A 17,725-nucleotide genomic window follows, 5' to 3' on the forward strand; every position below is an offset into this window, starting at 1 on the left:
CAAGTTAGGTAGCTTAGGTTTCCCAGGTTGCAAACATCGCACTGCTTCCAAGAGGGAAAGATCGACAATGATGAATCTCAGCATTCAAGAACGCATCTCATTGCGGGCTGAGAGGGCAGGGCAATTGAGGTCACGCCAATACTCCTTGAAGAAGGTACTCGAGTACATCTTCTGCTGAACAGCACACGAAAGATTCTGTAAGCGGGAAGGCCCTTGGCGTCTCCCATTCTTACCTCAGGGCACTCTTGGCCTTATCTTGTCTCTCAGTATCCCGATTCAGGCCCAGGTATGTGCATTAGCAAGACTGAATACGACATGGCTGAACCTTCCACTCCAGAATCTATGTGAGTTGACACAGGGGCCTGTGAGGTACCTACTTGGATCCTCGCGCAGCTCTAGAGCGCTACTTCCCAGATACTCAAAAGCTTCATCGGGCAAGGACGGTTACCGTCCAGTTCGTCTTCGCGATCTTCGCCCAACACAACACCTGCCTGATAAATCTGAGATCTCTGTGGTACCTTAGGCAGGTTGGAAGGTAGAAACTTCCTCCAATAAAGTAGTAGTGGGTGGAAGGAAGACGACGATCGGCGAGGACATAAGGGCATGTCTGCCTCTCCCACGTCTCCTTTCTATTTCCGAGCTACATCACACCAACACATCATCACCCGCAGGCATAATCACAGCTATTCTTTTCTTGGCACTTCGCTTGAACTATTCAATACCAGACACTCAAGTTCAAACAAAATCTACAGACATGGTCGACGACGGTGTAGTCAGGGTGGTCCGAAACCCGCAAACGCAACAAGCTTCTCGAGGAGAAGCCGTCATAAATGACGACTGCTGGGACTTCGAAAACATGGGAAGCCATCTCCAGGTAACACACATCGGTGGGACCGTCCGGAATGTGGACAGGGACGCTCTCGGCACTACCATCTCGTCAGAAAGTGGCAGAATCTGGCTATTGATGTTGGTAAGTAATCCATTCCATCTTGTTGTTGTTATTAAATCTGACTGATACACTCCAGGCCCAATCATTGGCCATCACAGCTGCGTTTCTGGGTTGGGTAGCACCCGGAAACACGAGGTACGTGCTGTGATCATGAACACAATACGGCCTCCCTTGGCTCATACTAATGACAAACAATAGTGTGCTGTTCCATACAGACCTACCTCAGACAGACAAGGTGCATTGGACGCCAATCATGTAGTTCATGGGAAGCTCCATCGGATTTCTCCTCCTCGGTCGGCTTTCAGACCTGTACGGACGGAGGCACTTCATTGTCGGAACCTCCCTTCTGGGAGTCGTCGGCTGCCTCCTCGGCTCCTTTGCGCTCAACGCCGAGATGCTCATCGCCGCCAATATCTGCAACGGAATGGCTGCTGCCGCCCAGCTACCTCTTGGAGTTGCTGTAGCCGAACTCGTGCCGAACAAGGACAGAGCAAGAACAGTTGCCGGTACTTTAGTACTGCCATTCCTTGTTGCTGGTTTGGGCTCTGCCATAATCCCATCATTGTTGGACGATGGCAGCCCGGTGCAATGGCGTTGGGGCTATTACACGGGAGCCTTTCTGGCTTTCGTCTCCTTTCTCTTGTATCTGGGACTCTATCGCCCACCTTCGTTCTAGCAGCTCAATGTGGCTGGGAAGACCAAGCTTGAGATGATCAAGCATTTGGACTTTGTCGGCATCTTCCTTTACGTCTCTGGCTGCGTTTTGTTGCCACTCGGGTTCTGTTTGGGAATCTCCTCGTACCCTTCTGTCAGCAAAGAGATCATTGGAACCCTAGTCGGTGGTTTCTCAGCGCTTGTCTTGTTTGTAATATACGGTAAGGTTGGATCGCATTCGAATATTCTGACATATCTTCTAACGTATCGCAGAAGCATTTTCCACCGCCGAACAGCCTCTCATGCCTCCAAAGATGTTCAAGAATGTCCAGTTCGCAAGTCTCGTTGCTTGTGCAACTTTCTCCTCGATGGTTTTTTATGCCCTCACCGTCCTCTGGCCATTTGTTATCGGAAAGGTTTTCAACAAGGACTCGCACACGGTTGCTTGGTCTGCCTCATTGCTACCCTTTGGTGCCACACTCGGAATAGCCTTGACAGCTGTTCCGTCACTACGTGGTGAACGCTTCAGAAAACAGTGTATGGTAGCGTCAGGTGTTGCTCTGGCTCTCATGGCTCCATTATGCACAATATGGTTTGACATCCGCCATGGACTAATTGTTCTGGCGGGCATATGTGCGTCTTTTGGTAAGTCTTGCGGCGATCGCCAGGCGTTGCCTGAGAGTTTTTGACTGATACATACGTCTTAGCTCTTGGCCACATTGTTGCCGTTGCCATCACTGGTGTCACCCTTGTGTGGGAACCGCAAGATATCGGCCTCGCATCAGGAGTCCTCGGCTCAATGTGTAGCTTGGGCTGTGCCTTCGCAAGGGCATTAGTTACCTTGTTATTGAGGAAAAAGCTGGAGGAGGAGCTGACCAAGTCCGTCACGCCAGTTGTCTTGGACGCTATCCTGCCCGGCCCCATTTTGAAACAACTGGCCACCACCATCCGAGAGCAAGCAACAATGAACGGGAAAACCAACTTGACGGCGTTCACATCAGTGAGCATACTCTCCAGGTTTGCAATTACCAACGCAATTCAAGCCGGATACAGTTATTCGCTTCGATCGATCTTCCTTGCCATCATCCCTTTCTCCGCTATTCTCCTGATCGCCGCTTGCTTCGTTCCAAATCTGGACCAGTTCAATACTCTGAAAGTTGCAAGAAGATTGCAAGGCCCTGATGGAAACGCCCCACAGAATGATGAAGAAGCGGCCGAAGAACCAGGACTTGAGTTGTCGATGCTTGGTCGGCCTGTGTCAGCCGCAGATGTGATTTGATCTGTCTCAAGTGTTTTTTTGTTGACGGCGGCTTAGTAGGATGCTGGGTCATTGGGGGTTGGGTCACATCGGATTGTTTTCGACCAGCATTGCTTTAGTGTTAGAGGAGGAAAGACAATAAACGCATGAACTGTTTCCGCAAAAGGCGTTTTCTAGATCCGCTCATGAGTTGTTTCGCGAATTGCAGGCGGCACAAAGGGTTCAGGTACGGGAGAGCGTAGTAATTCGACGGAATCCGGGGATTGCCTCATATCGAACGACTGGGATGGTGACAGACGATGATAACAGCTGTTGCGAGACCAATGAGACCAGGTTCTTATTCACCGGATGCTGCAATCGATGTTCGTCAGATCCCGGCCGGTCTTTGGATTGACGATCATTGGATCGTTGGCTGAGGTGGTGGGGTGTGGAGACTGAAGTTTGTCAATGGAAGTGGGAAATATCTTGTCCATCGACAGCCAAAGCTCCGATGGCGGGGCATGGCGGGGTGCAACCGACGTCGGTCGCTCACCCCAAAAATTATTGGGCCGGGGCACCGCCCGCGACATGCCACTCTCCCCTTGACTCACATTGCCAACCCGCCCAATTTCTCTATTTATCTCCAAGCTGTGGCCCTCGCTGATTCAGTCCAATTCCTCCTTTTCGACAATTGATACCCTCGATACCCCTTCGTCATCTTTCACAATGGGCGAATTCCCCGTCAAGAAGTGCGGTACGTTTTAGCCCCTCCACCCCGCCATTGCCGCCCTTCCGCCATCGGGAAACCTCGACATCGGCAGATTGCAAACTTTGGCGCCTTTCAAGATGTATCCAACAATCCAAAGCTAATTCAGAGTCCACCTCAAGGCGTTCTCGGCTGCACCGGCTCCGTCGGCCAGCGCTTCATCCTGCTTCTGTCGCAGCACCCGTACCTCAAGCTCGTCGCTGTCGGCGCCTCGTCCCGCTCCGCCGGCAAGAAATACCGCGATGCCGTGAGGTGGAAGCAGGCCTCGCCCATGGGCGCCGTCGCCGACCTCGTCGTCCGCGAGTGCAAGGCCTCTGAGTTCAGCGACTGCGACGTCATCTTCAGCGGTCTCGACTCTGACGTTGCCGGCCAGATTGGTGAGTATTCCCAAGTGCTGCTATTCCAACGCCTGCGAAGGAAGGACTGCACTCGCCTAGATTGAGAAACAATGGCTAACCACCACGGCCAAAACAGAGATGGAATTCCTCAAGGCCAACCTCGCCGTCTTCTCCAACGCAAAGAACTACCGCCGCGACCCCCTCGTGCCCCTCGTCGTCCCCACCGTCAACCTCCCCCATCTCGACCTGATCCCCCACCAGCGCAAGCAGCACAACCTCGAAAAGGGCTTCCTCGTCTGCAACTCCAACTGCGCCGTCATCGGCCTCGTCATTCCCTTCGCGGCCCTGCAAGCCGTCTTCGGCCCCGTCGACCAGGTCTCCGTCGTCACCATGCAGGCCGTCTCAGGCGCCGGCTACCCGGGCGTCTCGTCCATGGACATGATTGACAACGTCGTCCCCTTCATCTCGGGCGAGGAGGACAAGCTCGAGACGGAGGCGCAAAAGATCCTCGGCACCATCACCTCGGACCTCACCGCGTTCGAGGACCAGAGCCAGCTCAAGGTCAGCGCGGCGTGCAACCGCGTGCCCGTGCTCGACGGCCACACAGCCTGCGTCTCGCTCAAGTTTGCGCGCCGCCCCGCGCCCTCGGCCGAGGAGGTCAAGAAGGCGCTGCGCGAGTACGTCTCTGAGGCGCAGAAGCTTGGGTGCCCTTCCGCGCCCGAGAGCCCTATCCTCGTGCACGACGAGCCTGACCGGCCGCAGCCGAGACTCGATCGCGACCTCGGTAGGGGGTACACCGTCAGCGTTGGCCGTGTCCGGGAGGATGAGAGCGGAATCTTTGATATCAAGTTTGTTGCGCTTAGCCACAACACTGTCATTGGCGCTGCTGGCTCGTCGATCCTCAATGCTGAGGCTGCTGTGCTCAAGGGCTTCGTTTAAGCATCTTTGAGATGGAGAGGAAACGAACAAGTGGAAACGGATAAGATTTGAGGATGGCCGGGTATTTATCATGAGGGATCACAAAAATATTGGTGTATGGGTGCACGGTTGGTCGCATTTACGGCACGGAAATATCACAATTGAAACAGCATGAAGGAGAATCTGGACGTACGGTAGATGAAAAGTAGGTATACCGATTGCGATGGATTTCCCGCTTTAAAATGTCTTGAGGCCTTACCTGAGTGCGAAATGAGAGTGACGGGCGTTTGAGTGACAGTTTTGTCGGCAGTCACTACTGGCGTATTTTATGCTGGAAACGGGATCCTACCTGAGGTACCTTAGGTAGGTTTCTCGGGTTTGAGAGGCTGCCTCGTTGAGTGGAAGGCGTATGCATACTACTGCGGCTGCAGTCAGCAAATCCTACACGGAGGTGAACCTGGGCAGGCATGCTGCATCCCGAACCAGCCTTCAATCGCTCGGTATGGCTAATTAAAGATCAAGCTGCATCGAAGAAAGACATTCCCTGTGTCTGCAATTCTATCATAGGTCTTTTATCTCCCATCTCGCCTTGGCTCATGTTCTTCTATTCCAACATGCTCTTCTGCGTATTCTCCGATCAACGTCGCCGATAACCATCACGATGGGTAGACCCAAGTTCTCCCAAAGTCGATGGCGACAAGCTGCGTTTTACTTCGCCGTGGCAGCCTTCTCAACTTTTTTCATCAACTTTGTATTCACACCATGGGCGAGCATCCAGAAACGTGACACGATAAGTGACGGTGTCGGTATTCTGCTTGATACGGACTGTTCAACCATCCGAATACTAAATATCGGGATCCATATTCTGATCAACGTCCTCGATATAATTCTTCTTGCGGGTAGTAATTACTGTACGCAAGGCTTAATGGCACCAAACCGACCAGAGATTGACGATGCACACGCCAGACAACAATGGCTCGACATTGGGGTCGCCAGTGTTCGAAACTTTTGGAACATCACATAGAAGAAGAAGATTTTCTGGCTATTGATTGCAGCTTCATCCCTTCCATTACGTCTGGTGTAAGTATGGTTATTACACTTCCTCATCTTCTCTTTTACTGTTTCTCCCCCCTCGGAGCCCTTACTGATCAACAATCAGATACAACTCCATCATCTTCAGCTCGACATCAGTGAACGACTACAGCGTCTTGAATACGAATGCGTACATTTCAAGGAACAAGACCGAAGGCGCACTCGACAGTGCCGACTAGAAGAGCATGTACTTAAATTTTCTTGGCGGTAACGTCGAGGAAATAGATGCAACACGATGCATCGACGCCCACCGAGTCGCTTTCCTGTCCTCACGAGGAAACTTACTCCATGTATCTGATGATAAGAAGGAAGAAAATCGTACGGCTGAGGTCTTCGATATTTCGGGATACCCATATCTTTGGATGTGCGGCCAATCAGGTGAAAGAATTGCCGGCATACCCGCTGGTAACTCGACATGCGAGGACTATCTGGTCGAATTGCGAACTACGTCGGGAGGCTGGAAGCCTCTGGGATCAAGCGTCAAGGAATGTTACAGCCAGAAGACCGGATAGCATTGCAAGCTCCTCTTCAGCAGCACTTTCTGCTGGACTGTGACAGCGTTTAACTTTGCCAAAGGCGTCTTGATGCTCTTCGTCGCCTTCGGAATGGGCGAAGAAGATCCTCTGATGACCATTGGAGATGCAGTGACCTCTTTCCTTGAAGATCAGGATGAGTCGACTGCGGATATGTGCCTCAAGTCCAAGGACCACTTTGTTGCCCAACATTGGTCCAAAGGTCCAATACAATGTGATCTCAAACCGCAACGGAAGTCTGTCGCCATTGGCCCAGCGGCTTGGTTTCTTTGCTTCTTGTTGTATGCTTGTGTTTCCCTCCTTTCATTATATCTACATGCTGACAACGCCACCAGGTACTTTGGACTCATCATCGCCTGTGCAAGTTTGCTGGTTGGAGGCCTGAATCACATGTTAGGTGGCGGCGATATCACAAAGCTTGGTCTCGGCGCCATGCAGACCAAGACCATCCTGAACACGGATGACATGAGTCAAGGATCTATACTTGCTAATCTTCTGCTTGTCAACACGCCTCAAATTATTCTGTCACTCATTTACTCCACTTACAATGCCCAGTACACCAGTATATCCTTGATTGCTGAATGGGACAGGTTTGGCAACGAGAAGGAGGCAAAGAGTCTTCGCGTCTCGTCTACACGCAGAGGAGCTCAGCGAGATACCTACTTTCTTCAACTGCCGTACCGCTACTCGTTCCCTCTTGTAACATTTTCAGGGGGACTTCACTGGCTCATTTCTCGGAGCTTCTTCCTCGTCAACCTGGAGGTATATGTCCCTTCAGCTGATGGCAGGTCTATGGTACGACTAGTAGAGGGGAACTCGTTTGCCGGTGTGACAGCCTGCGGGTGGTCGCCACTCGGGGTTTTTTGTGTTCTCGTGGTAATTATCTTCATGATGGGATTTCTCATTGTCACGGAGAGATGTCCTTTGCGATTCGGGGTCATGTCCTTGGCGGGCAGCTGCAGCGCGGCTACCCCTGCTGCGTGTCACCCTGACTCGGACGAGGGAAAGATGTGGGAGAAGACTCTGAGATGGGGCGTAGTGGACTCATCTACCGTCGGGCACTGTTCTTTTTATTCTGAGCCAGTCTCGGTCCCGGTTTGTGGTCGTTTGTACTCGTGAGTCGGTACTCTATCTATTGATTACTTGGGGCGGGTTGAGAAACGAGAGCTTCTAGTTTAGAAGCTCACGAGCCGTGGACGATGTCATGGGGAGAAAAGATCAACGGGGACCGAGATATATCGTCGGTATCGTCGACTGGCTTCGTTGCCTTTGTGAGACAACCTATGTTGCGAGTCTCTGCTAGAAGGACGCGAAGGCTCCTCAGGGGTCATACCCAATTCATATATACTGTCCTGCCTCAAGCATTAATGTCAACAAGGCTTGGTCGTGCTCATATCTTTTGTACCTCTATCAAATCTATCGTACTTCTCATTGTGACATGGTGAAATAAGATACATTCTCAAGAGTCGAGATTTCCCAGGCAGGTCAGGTCAGATAGAGTGGTATACCCAACGGATGTACACAGAATGGACGTATGGCGCATTATTAGAGCAAGAGAGAATTTCAAACAAACAAGCCGCGATTGTACAAGAGACAGGATCTAAACGGGCATGGCAAACATCTACTTAGTTATCATTTGGGCTAAGTCTTCTCGTACGGGGACGTAGTGAAGCCGAAATCAATAGACAGATTTGTCTTTACTCGGCAGTGAATCTAAGGGCGCAAGACTTGTGCCTCGAGGTATAAAGAAGCTGACAGGCAGATTGAATGTTACAAGAGATTGTAGATAGTGGTAGTAATGTTTCTTGTCATCCATCTATTCTTTTCTACGGCCACTCAATATCTTTTTCCAGCATGTCGGGGCTTTTGTCGTCAACAAATCTGATATCAGGATACAGCTCCCGAAGAGACGCTCACATCGTGGATATGTCTCTCGGCGGAGACACTGGCGGGCTCTTCTTCCCCCCGATTCTGCCTATTCGCCCGATCTTTCTGCTCCTGGTACTCGTCCAGCCTGTTCATGCACCTCTCCCTGTCATACCGTTTCGTGAAAACGCCCTCCTCGCGGTGTATCTGCGCGTGCGGCGTGTCCCGGGTGGTATCATATATTTGTCTTCTATTCATGGCAGTCTGTGTTGTAATGAGCATCAAGAAGTAATAGTAGCGTTTGAATCATGGGGATTGCGCATACCATCTCAAACTTTTTGATGTTTTCCTTGGCCATGGCGAAAAAACTCGTGAACTGTGTAGGTTTGAAATCTGCGCCAGGCTTCTCCGTCCGGTGCTTGCTGTATTACGCAAGATTAGGAGCGTATTCAGACATGGAAAAGCTTGAATAAGTCAGCATCTCCGGGAGACTTACAGGATCCGATAACCTGGTCGGCTCCGGACCAGTCTGGGGATCCGCAAGAACGATCGTGCCGCGCTCCGTGTCGATGAGGATAGAATGACCGTCGCGGCCGGACGGTATGGTCGCGTAAACAAACACATGGGGCGGAAGGGGTGCGGCCGAGATATTGCCTTCGTAAGGCTCGAAGAGCCACTCGTCGGCGTACTGGTGGGCAGGCTCAGGACGACGTCGCCGGTGAAACCGACAGCGGTGGCGCCCTCGTAGACCATCCACGGATCCCAGTGGTCCTCCTTGGTACGGCTGACGTAGGGGATATGCCTCATCAGGTCCGCCACGGTGTCGTTCTTGCCGAGGCAGAGAGATTTGATGAAGTCGGGCGTGATGTGCTCCCAGCCGCCCTCGGGAGGGTGTTGGACGACCTCTGGCGGTAGGAAGAGCCGCGTGAGGAATTCATGGTACGATGTGAGCTCCGAGACGAGCTCGTTCCTCGAGTATGAAGGTTCCGCCATTCGGAGGGAGCGAGGAGGAATATCTTTGTGCCGAGAGATGAACCAACAAAGGAGCTCTTCACTGGGGAGGGAACGGGGTGTCCATACTTATACTAGGCACCAACGTGGGTGCATGCGGGGCCGACTTCATCTCAGGAACTTGTTGCTAAGCTTTGTTAGACGAGACATATGAAGAGGAATCCCTTCGCCTGCTCCTTCATTGAGAGAGCTTATCTTGTTGCCCGTTGGTGGACAGCTGGTTCGATCGGTTCCCGCGTCTCAAAACAGTGGCACCGGCAATGGCCAGATCCGTTCCACAGGTGAGGATGAATAACCATATTCGTAAATTGTATAGACTTCTCTACCCCTATTTCAGAGAAAAATAAATTCGGTTAGTGTCTAGCGAGGTTTCTTTCCATCTACCCTGATTCATAACCTGCTGACGCCCCTCGGTGCGTGATCGAAGACTCAGAGGGGTACGGGATGGCCAGAGTTGCGTTTCAGACACTGCCAGTTCGTCTGTTCCATCGAATTCATATGCCTCCTAGCTGGTAGCTCTGGAACCCATTCAAGGTAGGTAATTTCGCAACCGCAGTCGTGGCAGGAAAGAGGTTGTGGGAAGCCTCTCGCAGTCTTTCCCGCCTCAATTAGGATGCCGTAGTTAAAGCAACGGAATCCTTTGAGTGTTTGGTGACAATGAACACCCCTGATGGAGAGCAGGTCGTCGCGTTCGGCTCTGGGGTATCTTCTCTGGGTGCCGTTTCTGTGTAGTTTCTGGCAGTCGAATGAGGCAACGTGGCATCGACTTGACTTTGAATACTCAACAGTTCCAAGACACGATGTGGCAAAGTGTAGCAAACACTAAGCCTATGCGCAATCTATCAGAAAGACATGGCTTTTGAAGGAGTCAGTGAATCAATAGAGTATTATGATAGGCACAATCCATACTTCAACAAATATGCATCTTACCCGACCCCGGTTCACGACATCAAAGGGTACCCATCCAGCAACGAACTAAAACACATTGGTATCAAAAAGCAAGTAGATCATCGGAATCAGCTCTACCATTGGTATGCTTCTGCCTCGAGGTAGCTGTCTCCTCGCGTCACCCTGGCCACTTTGGTACGATCAATAACAACTGTAACACTGATAATCACCAGCGTCGAATCGAACATGAAGCTGAAATCCCCGATTGAAAGAAGCCTTTAGACCTCCGAGGTCCGGAAAGTCCACTCTCCGTTGACCGATATGAACCCGCAAACAACAAAATGCGATCAAACAAGGTCACGGCAAATGCCATGGGATGGATGCCGAAGTTGGGTAGGTGCCTCGGCTCGGTAAGATAAGACGAAAAGTAATAACACTCAATACCCAACCTCCCTCTGCTCCCCCGAACTCGCACACGCAGCACAACGGTGTCGGCCGAGTCAAGGTTTCCCTCGGAGCCTCACCCAAACCGAGATGGACCCCTTGCAACAAAGCAAACAAAACCTCGCCACACACGCTTCCTCGCGTATTATGTTTTCCCATCCGGTACGTAAAGCAAGGTTTGTAACCTTGAGCAGAGAGTAGAGAGTAAAGAAGAATCAGTCGGTTTAGTCTAATGGGATGTTTATCGTGCGCGTTAGATAGGTCCCCTGGACCCTTTGGACTACGGCGACTAGTTAAAACCTAATACTGACTGTCCAAGTCTTGGAAGAGATGAGTAAAAAGGGCAAGATGAAAAAGCCAAGGACAAAAATCCTAACGGAAACCGACAACGGGATTTTCAAACATGATCATGAGGCGGCTGCGAGACTGCCACATGAACACTTTTAAGCTTCGCAAACGTGCCAAGTCACCCATCGAGTAAGGAAAAAAAGCCTCGCAAGAAGCCCTCCCGTGGCGCAGCCCATAGACGTCCCTTCGCAGGCACCTCGAACCTTTGCTTCCCCTTTCCAAACGAGTAATACCCTGAAGAAAGAGAGGCAGAGATGGAGAATGCGAGGAGGGGTGTGGAGAAGATGGGCCGAGTGGGAACTGGACAGTCGAGACGAACTCTGTTGAGGTCTCGTGCGCATGGGTTCCCTTACCTTCCGTGCTTGGCTAGGTGTGGCTTGGTTCTCTAAGCCGAGGAAACGTATAACATCGTGACTTTACTTTCGGTGTAGGGAAGAACAGCAGATCAATGAAGCGGCAACACCGGCCTGGTGGTTTTGCTGAAGCCATGGAACTCATTTACTAAGACCCGTGATGAGCTGGGGCGTCGTATCAGAGGGATCTAGAAAAGCGAGACGGAAAATCATAAGCCGCGGCAGAACCCAACGCAGCAGACGACACCCATATACGTTCGCCTGTGAAAGGCCACGAATACTTCTCCATCAAGCGCCAAGCCGGGCCGCACAGATTGACTGTATCTAGGACGGGTTGCGAACTGAACAGTGTTTGGTGCCGGTCACGACTTTCCTCACAAAGTCGCGAGCTGCCAAAACACCAAACAATGGCACGCCGGGATAGCGCTGTTAATCATACATTTGCATACTACATCGATGCTCGGCGAACTGCAGAAGCTTCTCAGGGGAGCACACCAGCGTTCTCGTCTGTTGATAGTTAGTTGCTTGTTGTGCTGCGTAAGTGGTGCAAAGCTCCAGAGCTTGGTCCTAGTCGGGGAGAAATATGTCCTGGGCCGCGCGGGAGATTTCGCCTATATGAAGGGATATAGAGAAACACTCAAGATGGAAACCTGCAAGTGAAACAACCATGCGATGCAGGAGCAAGACCGCGGGAAGGGCGCTGGTTGGCAGCACAAATCCGGATAGGTGCAGAGCGAGACGCGAGAAGTCGCGGGGAGCTATATATGGCCGCCTGCTTCCCCCCTCGTCTCTCGGCCTAAAGTCTGTTTTACGTTTCAAAGAAGAAGATCGGAAATGCGGATGGACGTCGGCGGCCGGTGCGTGACATGGGACGACGTTATGCGTGTGCCGTTCGTCGTCGCGGCCGAAGCACGGACTGATCCCGGCAGCCAGTTTCGGGGGTGAGAGGGGTGTCATGTGCGGGGGAGTCGGCGAGCTTCTTCTGCAGTTCTCGGCCCAAGCCGGTGCGTGCATGTTTACAGCCTGCGGCCTGATGACGTTTCCCCCTTCTCCGTCTTTGTTATTTGATATGCAGTGCCCGCTTGACGCTGAGGCTATGTTGTATCGTCTACTGCAGCTCAATCAAAGGCGAAACATCTTCTCTGTGGGTTTTCAATGGTGCGGATCTATGCAAGAGACAGACACAGCCAGAAAGGGTCGAGACATGCAAAAACCCGACGCAGCTCCCGAAAGTCAAAAAGAAATGGGTATCTCAATAAAATATTAGATGCCAAGTTGAGAGGACCAGGGAGAGGCGAGTGCTTGTTCAATCAGGTTCAGGGGTTCAGCTTTCAGCGTCGTAGTTTCTTGATGTGAGGCTCATCAGACGAGAGCATACTGCTTGCGACGTAGCAAGACAGATCCGACGCGTCAGCATCGAAAAGCTCATGGGTAAAGAATAAGCAATGCTACCAGAAGAACTTGAAATAAGCTGGGACGGGGGCTGCCAGCCCAACTAGGCGTCCGTGTGAAACACACATTCGGGATCCGGGGGAGATGGGACGAAGAGAGGATTGACCTGAACGGACGGACACACAGGGGTTGCAAAGCACTGATGTTCAGGTGTCAAGAGCGAGGCGTCGGCCGTTTGGTTCGCGGGGTCTGGGTCGCGAGGTGAATTTGGAAGCAGACGGTCTGAAGAAGCAAACGACAGCGTGAAGAGGCGCCGCTGGGCGTTCTGAGACCCGGAAGAGCCCACGGACACGGAGGCGAGGGAGGGCCAGGCAGGCTCCGGACGCCAACCACCATCAGCCAAGGTGGGCTGAATCGGGAGGAGGCGAGCGACAGCGATTGCTGAGATAGCGGGCGGCCCGACAGTCTTGGCCAAGTCCAAACCGGGATTCTGTTTGTCCTAGGTCACAAAGGGCAGAGGACGATAGTCCACGAGGCTGAACAGAGTGTAACGGATGGCGGAGATGAAATCGATAGACAAGGCGAGCGATGACCAAACGCGTTAGGTTGGTCTAGCCAGGCGGAGAGGCACGAGGGCCCAGCCTTTAGAGCGCAACGACCTTCAACTGCCGGGTTTTTGGGGCTGTCGACAAAGCTCAAAGAAATTGTATCTCTGTAGAGCCGCAAACGGTGGTATCGACGACTTGGTCCAGGTCAATAGTCACGAGTTTTCCAACGAGGAGGCAAAGTGGCCAGGAAGCATGGTGGTAATTAGGCGATCAGGCGCGTCAGTGCAGACGCAAAAGCAATGCGCCGGGTTTGGAAGGGCGACGGGCGGCGGCAGTCAAGTTTGCGGAGCGATTGAGATTCCGGCGTGCAGCTGACAATTGAACATTGCCAGGGTCCTGGGGCCGGACCCCCCGGTCTGCATAGTCCAGAACATGGCTTTGCCGCGGCGGCGGTGTTAGTGAAGGGTATCCGTACTCTGTACCGGAAGCTTGGATGGAACACTAATTCGTCTGTTGATGGTAGCACTCGGATTGGATTGTGTAGAGTTGGATAATGACCAGGCCATTCGGTAGATGCCGCCGCACAAGCATGAAGATGGGCGCAGGCATTGTGAAGCTGAGGCACACCGCAGTCCCTTCAGCATGCTTCAGACTTCAGACTTTGAGGGTTGAAGTGGGCACGGGGTGACAGGGTGAAGTGGCACAGTGGTAGTCGGGTCCAAGGGATTGAGATGCCAGGAGCCCGGGCTTGGTGCTACCGGGGCTCTCATACCGATGCCGATGCAAATGCAAATGCAGATATGCGAGAGCGGATGCAATTCGAGCCCCTGATGCGGTCAAGAACTGACTTAGGGGGTGGCTCTTGTTGACTCGTTGTCTTTGATTCGGAGGTATGAAGTAGGAAAATCAAATCGACATAGGGGAGTCGTAGAACTAAGAATAGGACTAGGTGATGACGGGATGTGCAATGGTCTTTGCTGATCGTTCGTGACCTGAAACTAGCTGGGCCAATGTTGCAGCATTTCTTAGGCGACAGAATATGCGAGAGTAGGAAATATAGACGGAATATGGGGAGGCTGTTGATCGTGCGATACTCGTATCGATTGCATAGACCGTACGTAAGGTAGTCTGTATCCGTATCCTCGGAGGCTCAACGATAGATCTCAGGTATCAGGGATGCTTACCTAGTGTAGTTAGGGGCGAGCCGATACAGAGAAATAGTGACAAAATGCGACTAATCAGCTTTGGAGGGTGTTTTAGTGTAGACCGGGGTCTCGTAAGGGATGAAGATACGGATAGACGATATTCGTAAAATATGAGTTGAGAGCAGCGGACACGATGTTGGCTGGGGTGACCCGTGTCGTGTTCCAACTTGTACAGGAGCAAGGCGTGCGCGTCAGGTTCGGGGTCCGTTTGAACGGGCTGTGCCTAGTGCGGCGTACCGAAGTAATAAAGCGAGGATTCAATTCGGTGGGGCCAACGTTTGCATGTGCAGGCGAGCGGCAGGTAAATGCAAAAGGGTAGGGAGTTGAGGAAACCTTGAGGCTGTTGAGCCCTGGGTTCTGGGTGGAGGGACTCTGGGAGACGGCGGGAGGACCAGGTTCACCTTTTCTTTGAGTCTTGGCTCTCGCGATTCTGGAAACTCTGGGTCTCTGTGGTCCGCGGAAACGAAATGGAAAGGAACGTGGGATCCTTGCCTACTGGGAAGGAGGGATTCTGGCGGCTGACTAAGGTACATAAGATGGACAATCCATGCATAAACACTGGGAAAGAGTAGCCGTATAAACGACAGGCGTTCATAACTTTGACCACTTGAAGATACCTGCCCAGCTGAGACCAGCCCAGCGTCCGTGCTCTTTCCCTTTTTTTGCCTTCTTTCTTGTCTCTCTGCTCTTCGCTGCTGCCAAAAGCTGCAGCCACTCGGCACAGCGGGAAGACGAAGAGGAAGTACCTAGAAGTGAGGCAGGTACCTTTGGGAACGAAAAACCACGTGCTAAGGGAAACCACGTGCTGCAACAATCATTGAACTCAAGTGGTGCGAGGTACCTAGGTAATGAAAGTGCCTACCAAGGTTCCCATCACTCCCGTCGTTTGCATAAGGCGGGCAGCGAGAGAGGGAGCGAAGGGGAATGCGCTGAGGAATTTGGCCGAATTGAAGTAAACCCGAGGTGAATTAAATTGGATTACTTGCGGGAGGAACTTGAGACGTTTTCATCTCATTGCCATACCTAACTCACTACCACCGACTCGCTGATTGGTAGACTTGCTTTCTGTTTTCTCAAATAAGGAATTGTTTTTTTCCTGGGTATTTGGTTTACATGGAGGGTGATTAAAAAGCCAGTCTCGCACTCGCACACAACGCCATTTGAAATCGTCTTCCGATTCATGCGCGCGCCCGCGCCTTAAATCGCTTTTTGATCGTCGCATGCCGTGTAGTAGATCCAATAGTCAGTGACGAGTGTGTGATCCAGCTCAGCTCGCATCGCATCGGTACGAACTACCTTGCTGCGTAAGTGTTGGACGTGCGGGCCTGTCGGCAGCAGCGCCGATGGAAATCAGGGACTAGAGGTGTAATGACGGAGCTGGGTGGTTTTTTTTTTTTAATTGAGTTGTGGCTGTGACGGGATTGAGAGAGCTTGGCCCGTGGGAAAAAGCGCGCAAAGGGGGCGAAAGCGAATCACTACTTTGAAAAGGTGGTCGTCATCTCCAGCGGCCAAGGTCTGTCTGCCCACATTGGCAACTGACCGACCCCCGGTGCAAGACGTGCGAAAAGATGCGAGAATCGTGAGTGTCATGTTCAAGGCTAGCTAACGGCCAAAAAAGCAAGGTCCACAATGACAGTTGAATGGCGAACTTGTCTTGAACATTGTGACCAGGTGCTCCCGACCAAACCGATGGCCCCAGTTCCCCACCGCGAGATCATTTGCAGCTTTCTGTCTTGCCTTAGCGTCTTCTGTACCGAAAGACCGACCGACCGACCGACAGCCCCGGTGTTGAACACGCGATGAGATGGAAGACATGTGCAGCTGTACGAAGTGTGGAAGTGGTATTCAATCGTGTCCATCATGTCAATCGCTTCTGTCTCGTTGTCGTCACGTCGTCACACTCGGCTAGCTCACCTGCCACCAGGCCGCTACCTCATGGCCGACCTCCTAACCCCTGCTCGTGCACAACTTGGTTATGTCTACCGAGTATTAGTGTGGTGTATCAATGACGGATGGCTGGTGAGGGGAACATCTGGAGCTGAGTAAGATCAATACCTACTATCAAGGCACCTACATGAAGGAGCTTGAGACAAAATGCAGTTTGGGCTGCACGACAGGGCAAACACTGGAAACCTCTAGCTTGCATACTTGTCAAAACAACATGAGTAAATGACATGACCGCATTTGAGAATAACCGCTGTATTGAAAGCTGAGGGGAGTGAGCATCGAGACTGCAGGTACTTTAACCTAGAACCCTTTCGGGCCCGTCCCAGTCCCAGCGATTGCACCGCCCCCACCCCTGCTCTTGCGCAGACCCACACCCTCCTTGCTATTCGATGCATCCACAACCACGATCCCACGCCTGTCCAGTCCGGTCCCGCCCCGCCCGGTCCAGTCCCAAGGAGGCACTGGGAAGGCGCTGGAGGTTCTTTCTTTCTCTCTCTCTCTCTCTCTTGCCCGTTGTGCCCGTCTCCCGTCTTGTGGCAGGACCGACTGACGCTGCTGGCCAGTGCCTGCCTGTCTGCCTGCCTGTCCGGGTGAAGTCTGGTCTGCGCTCCGCACCTGCCACCCACAATGGAAGTTGGCAAGCGCAAGTTCGACATCTGGTCCCTGTCGCGCGCTGCTCACCACCGTCCACGCCGTGCTCCTCACGCTCGACCCGTCCAATACCACCCATGTCACCCGCCCAGTTCCAGTCCTGGTCCCTGTCACTGGTCATGGCCTCTCGGGTCCCCAGTCTTTCTCTCATCCTATTCTCTCTCGCTGGCTGGTGCTCTTTTCACTTTGCCGCCGCCGCCTGGGCTCTTTTGCTCTGCCACCACTGCTACCTTACCACCTTACTTCCCGCCTGCTTATTCGGCTCCTGCCAACCACGCCGAAAACACTCAAAGTCCAAGGCTGCTCCGCTGCTCGGTTTCGACCTGTCACCTCGCCTCTTCTTCTCCTCTTCCTTCCTATTCCTAACTATCCCAACAACCCCCTCACCTTTCCTACTACTTACTACAACCTACAGCGACCCGCCTCGTCCGCCAATCTCTCACGATCACGAACTGCCTCACCGACCACGCCTAATCCCGACCCATCCTCACACAGATACACACCCACACGCCATCTTTGCACATAACCAGAGAGGAGAATCCGCATCTCAACCTCCATAGCTCGCACCGCCATGGTCTCTTGCGA

At 52.4% G+C, this 17,725-nt stretch overlaps 8 protein-coding genes across 8 annotated transcripts; 3 read left to right on the forward strand and 5 right to left on the reverse strand.

The window, feature by feature from the left end:
* Positions 1-315: 315 nt before the first annotated feature.
* On the forward strand, positions 316-2,882 carry CLUP02_14738 (trichothecene efflux pump; the record flags this gene model as incomplete). The annotated part of the gene is made up of 7 exons (XM_049293665.1): positions 316-344; positions 415-443; positions 753-970; positions 1,026-1,084; positions 1,220-1,455; positions 1,877-2,248; positions 2,311-2,882. The coding sequence occupies 7 exons, from the start codon at positions 316-318 to the stop codon at positions 2,880-2,882; spliced, it is 1,515 nt and encodes a 504-aa protein (XP_049150811.1).
* A 684-nt stretch (positions 2,883-3,566) lies between these two features.
* Positions 3,567-4,883, forward strand: CLUP02_14739 (aspartate-semialdehyde dehydrogenase; the record flags this gene model as incomplete). The annotated part of the gene is made up of 3 exons (XM_049293666.1): positions 3,567-3,594; positions 3,729-3,983; positions 4,081-4,883. The coding sequence occupies 3 exons, from the start codon at positions 3,567-3,569 to the stop codon at positions 4,881-4,883; spliced, it is 1,086 nt and encodes a 361-aa protein (XP_049150812.1).
* A 150-nt stretch (positions 4,884-5,033) lies between these two features.
* On the forward strand, positions 5,034-8,091 carry CLUP02_14740 (uncharacterized protein; the record flags this gene model as incomplete). The annotated part of the gene is made up of 13 exons (XM_049293667.1): positions 5,034-5,051; positions 5,173-5,216; positions 5,294-5,362; positions 5,430-5,859; positions 5,887-5,942; positions 6,022-6,122; positions 6,180-6,443; positions 6,513-6,768; positions 6,823-7,602; positions 7,662-7,758; positions 7,791-7,873; positions 7,939-8,019; positions 8,079-8,091. The coding sequence occupies 13 exons, from the start codon at positions 5,034-5,036 to the stop codon at positions 8,089-8,091; spliced, it is 2,292 nt and encodes a 763-aa protein (XP_049150813.1).
* A 283-nt stretch (positions 8,092-8,374) lies between these two features.
* Positions 8,375-9,346, reverse strand: CLUP02_14741 (uncharacterized protein; the record flags this gene model as incomplete). Its single annotated transcript, XM_049293668.1, has 3 exons — positions 8,375-8,617; positions 8,679-8,775; positions 8,850-9,346. 3 exons carry the CDS (start codon positions 9,344-9,346, stop codon positions 8,375-8,377), a joined length of 837 nt encoding a protein of 278 aa, XP_049150814.1.
* A 1,263-nt stretch (positions 9,347-10,609) lies between these two features.
* On the reverse strand, positions 10,610-10,855 carry CLUP02_14742 (uncharacterized protein; the record flags this gene model as incomplete). Its single annotated transcript, XM_049293669.1, has 1 exon — positions 10,610-10,855. One exon carries the CDS (start codon positions 10,853-10,855, stop codon positions 10,610-10,612), a length of 246 nt encoding a protein of 81 aa, XP_049150815.1.
* Positions 10,856-12,728: 1,873 nt separating this feature from the next.
* On the reverse strand, positions 12,729-13,591 carry CLUP02_14743 (uncharacterized protein; the record flags this gene model as incomplete). The annotated part of the gene is made up of 5 exons (XM_049293670.1): positions 12,729-12,774; positions 12,850-12,892; positions 12,916-13,288; positions 13,342-13,501; positions 13,554-13,591. 5 exons carry the CDS (start codon positions 13,589-13,591, stop codon positions 12,729-12,731), a joined length of 660 nt encoding a protein of 219 aa, XP_049150816.1.
* Positions 13,592-13,616: 25 nt separating this feature from the next.
* CLUP02_14744 (uncharacterized protein) lies at positions 13,617-15,724 on the reverse strand (the record flags this gene model as incomplete). Its single annotated transcript, XM_049293671.1, has 9 exons — positions 13,617-13,838; positions 13,896-13,953; positions 14,019-14,164; positions 14,284-14,486; positions 14,549-14,765; positions 14,819-14,981; positions 15,022-15,347; positions 15,405-15,536; positions 15,575-15,724. The coding sequence occupies 9 exons, from the start codon at positions 15,722-15,724 to the stop codon at positions 13,617-13,619; spliced, it is 1,617 nt and encodes a 538-aa protein (XP_049150817.1).
* A 1,065-nt stretch (positions 15,725-16,789) lies between these two features.
* On the reverse strand, positions 16,790-17,261 carry CLUP02_14746 (uncharacterized protein; the record flags this gene model as incomplete). The annotated part of the gene is made up of 2 exons (XM_049293673.1): positions 16,790-17,067; positions 17,171-17,261. The coding sequence occupies 2 exons, from the start codon at positions 17,259-17,261 to the stop codon at positions 16,790-16,792; spliced, it is 369 nt and encodes a 122-aa protein (XP_049150818.1).
* Positions 17,262-17,725: the final 464 nt, after the last annotated feature.

Source organism: Colletotrichum lupini, chromosome 8, assembly GCF_023278565.1.
Source record: "Colletotrichum lupini chromosome 8, complete sequence".
In the NCBI taxonomy this organism is placed as follows: domain Eukaryota; kingdom Fungi; phylum Ascomycota; class Sordariomycetes; order Glomerellales; family Glomerellaceae; genus Colletotrichum; species Colletotrichum lupini.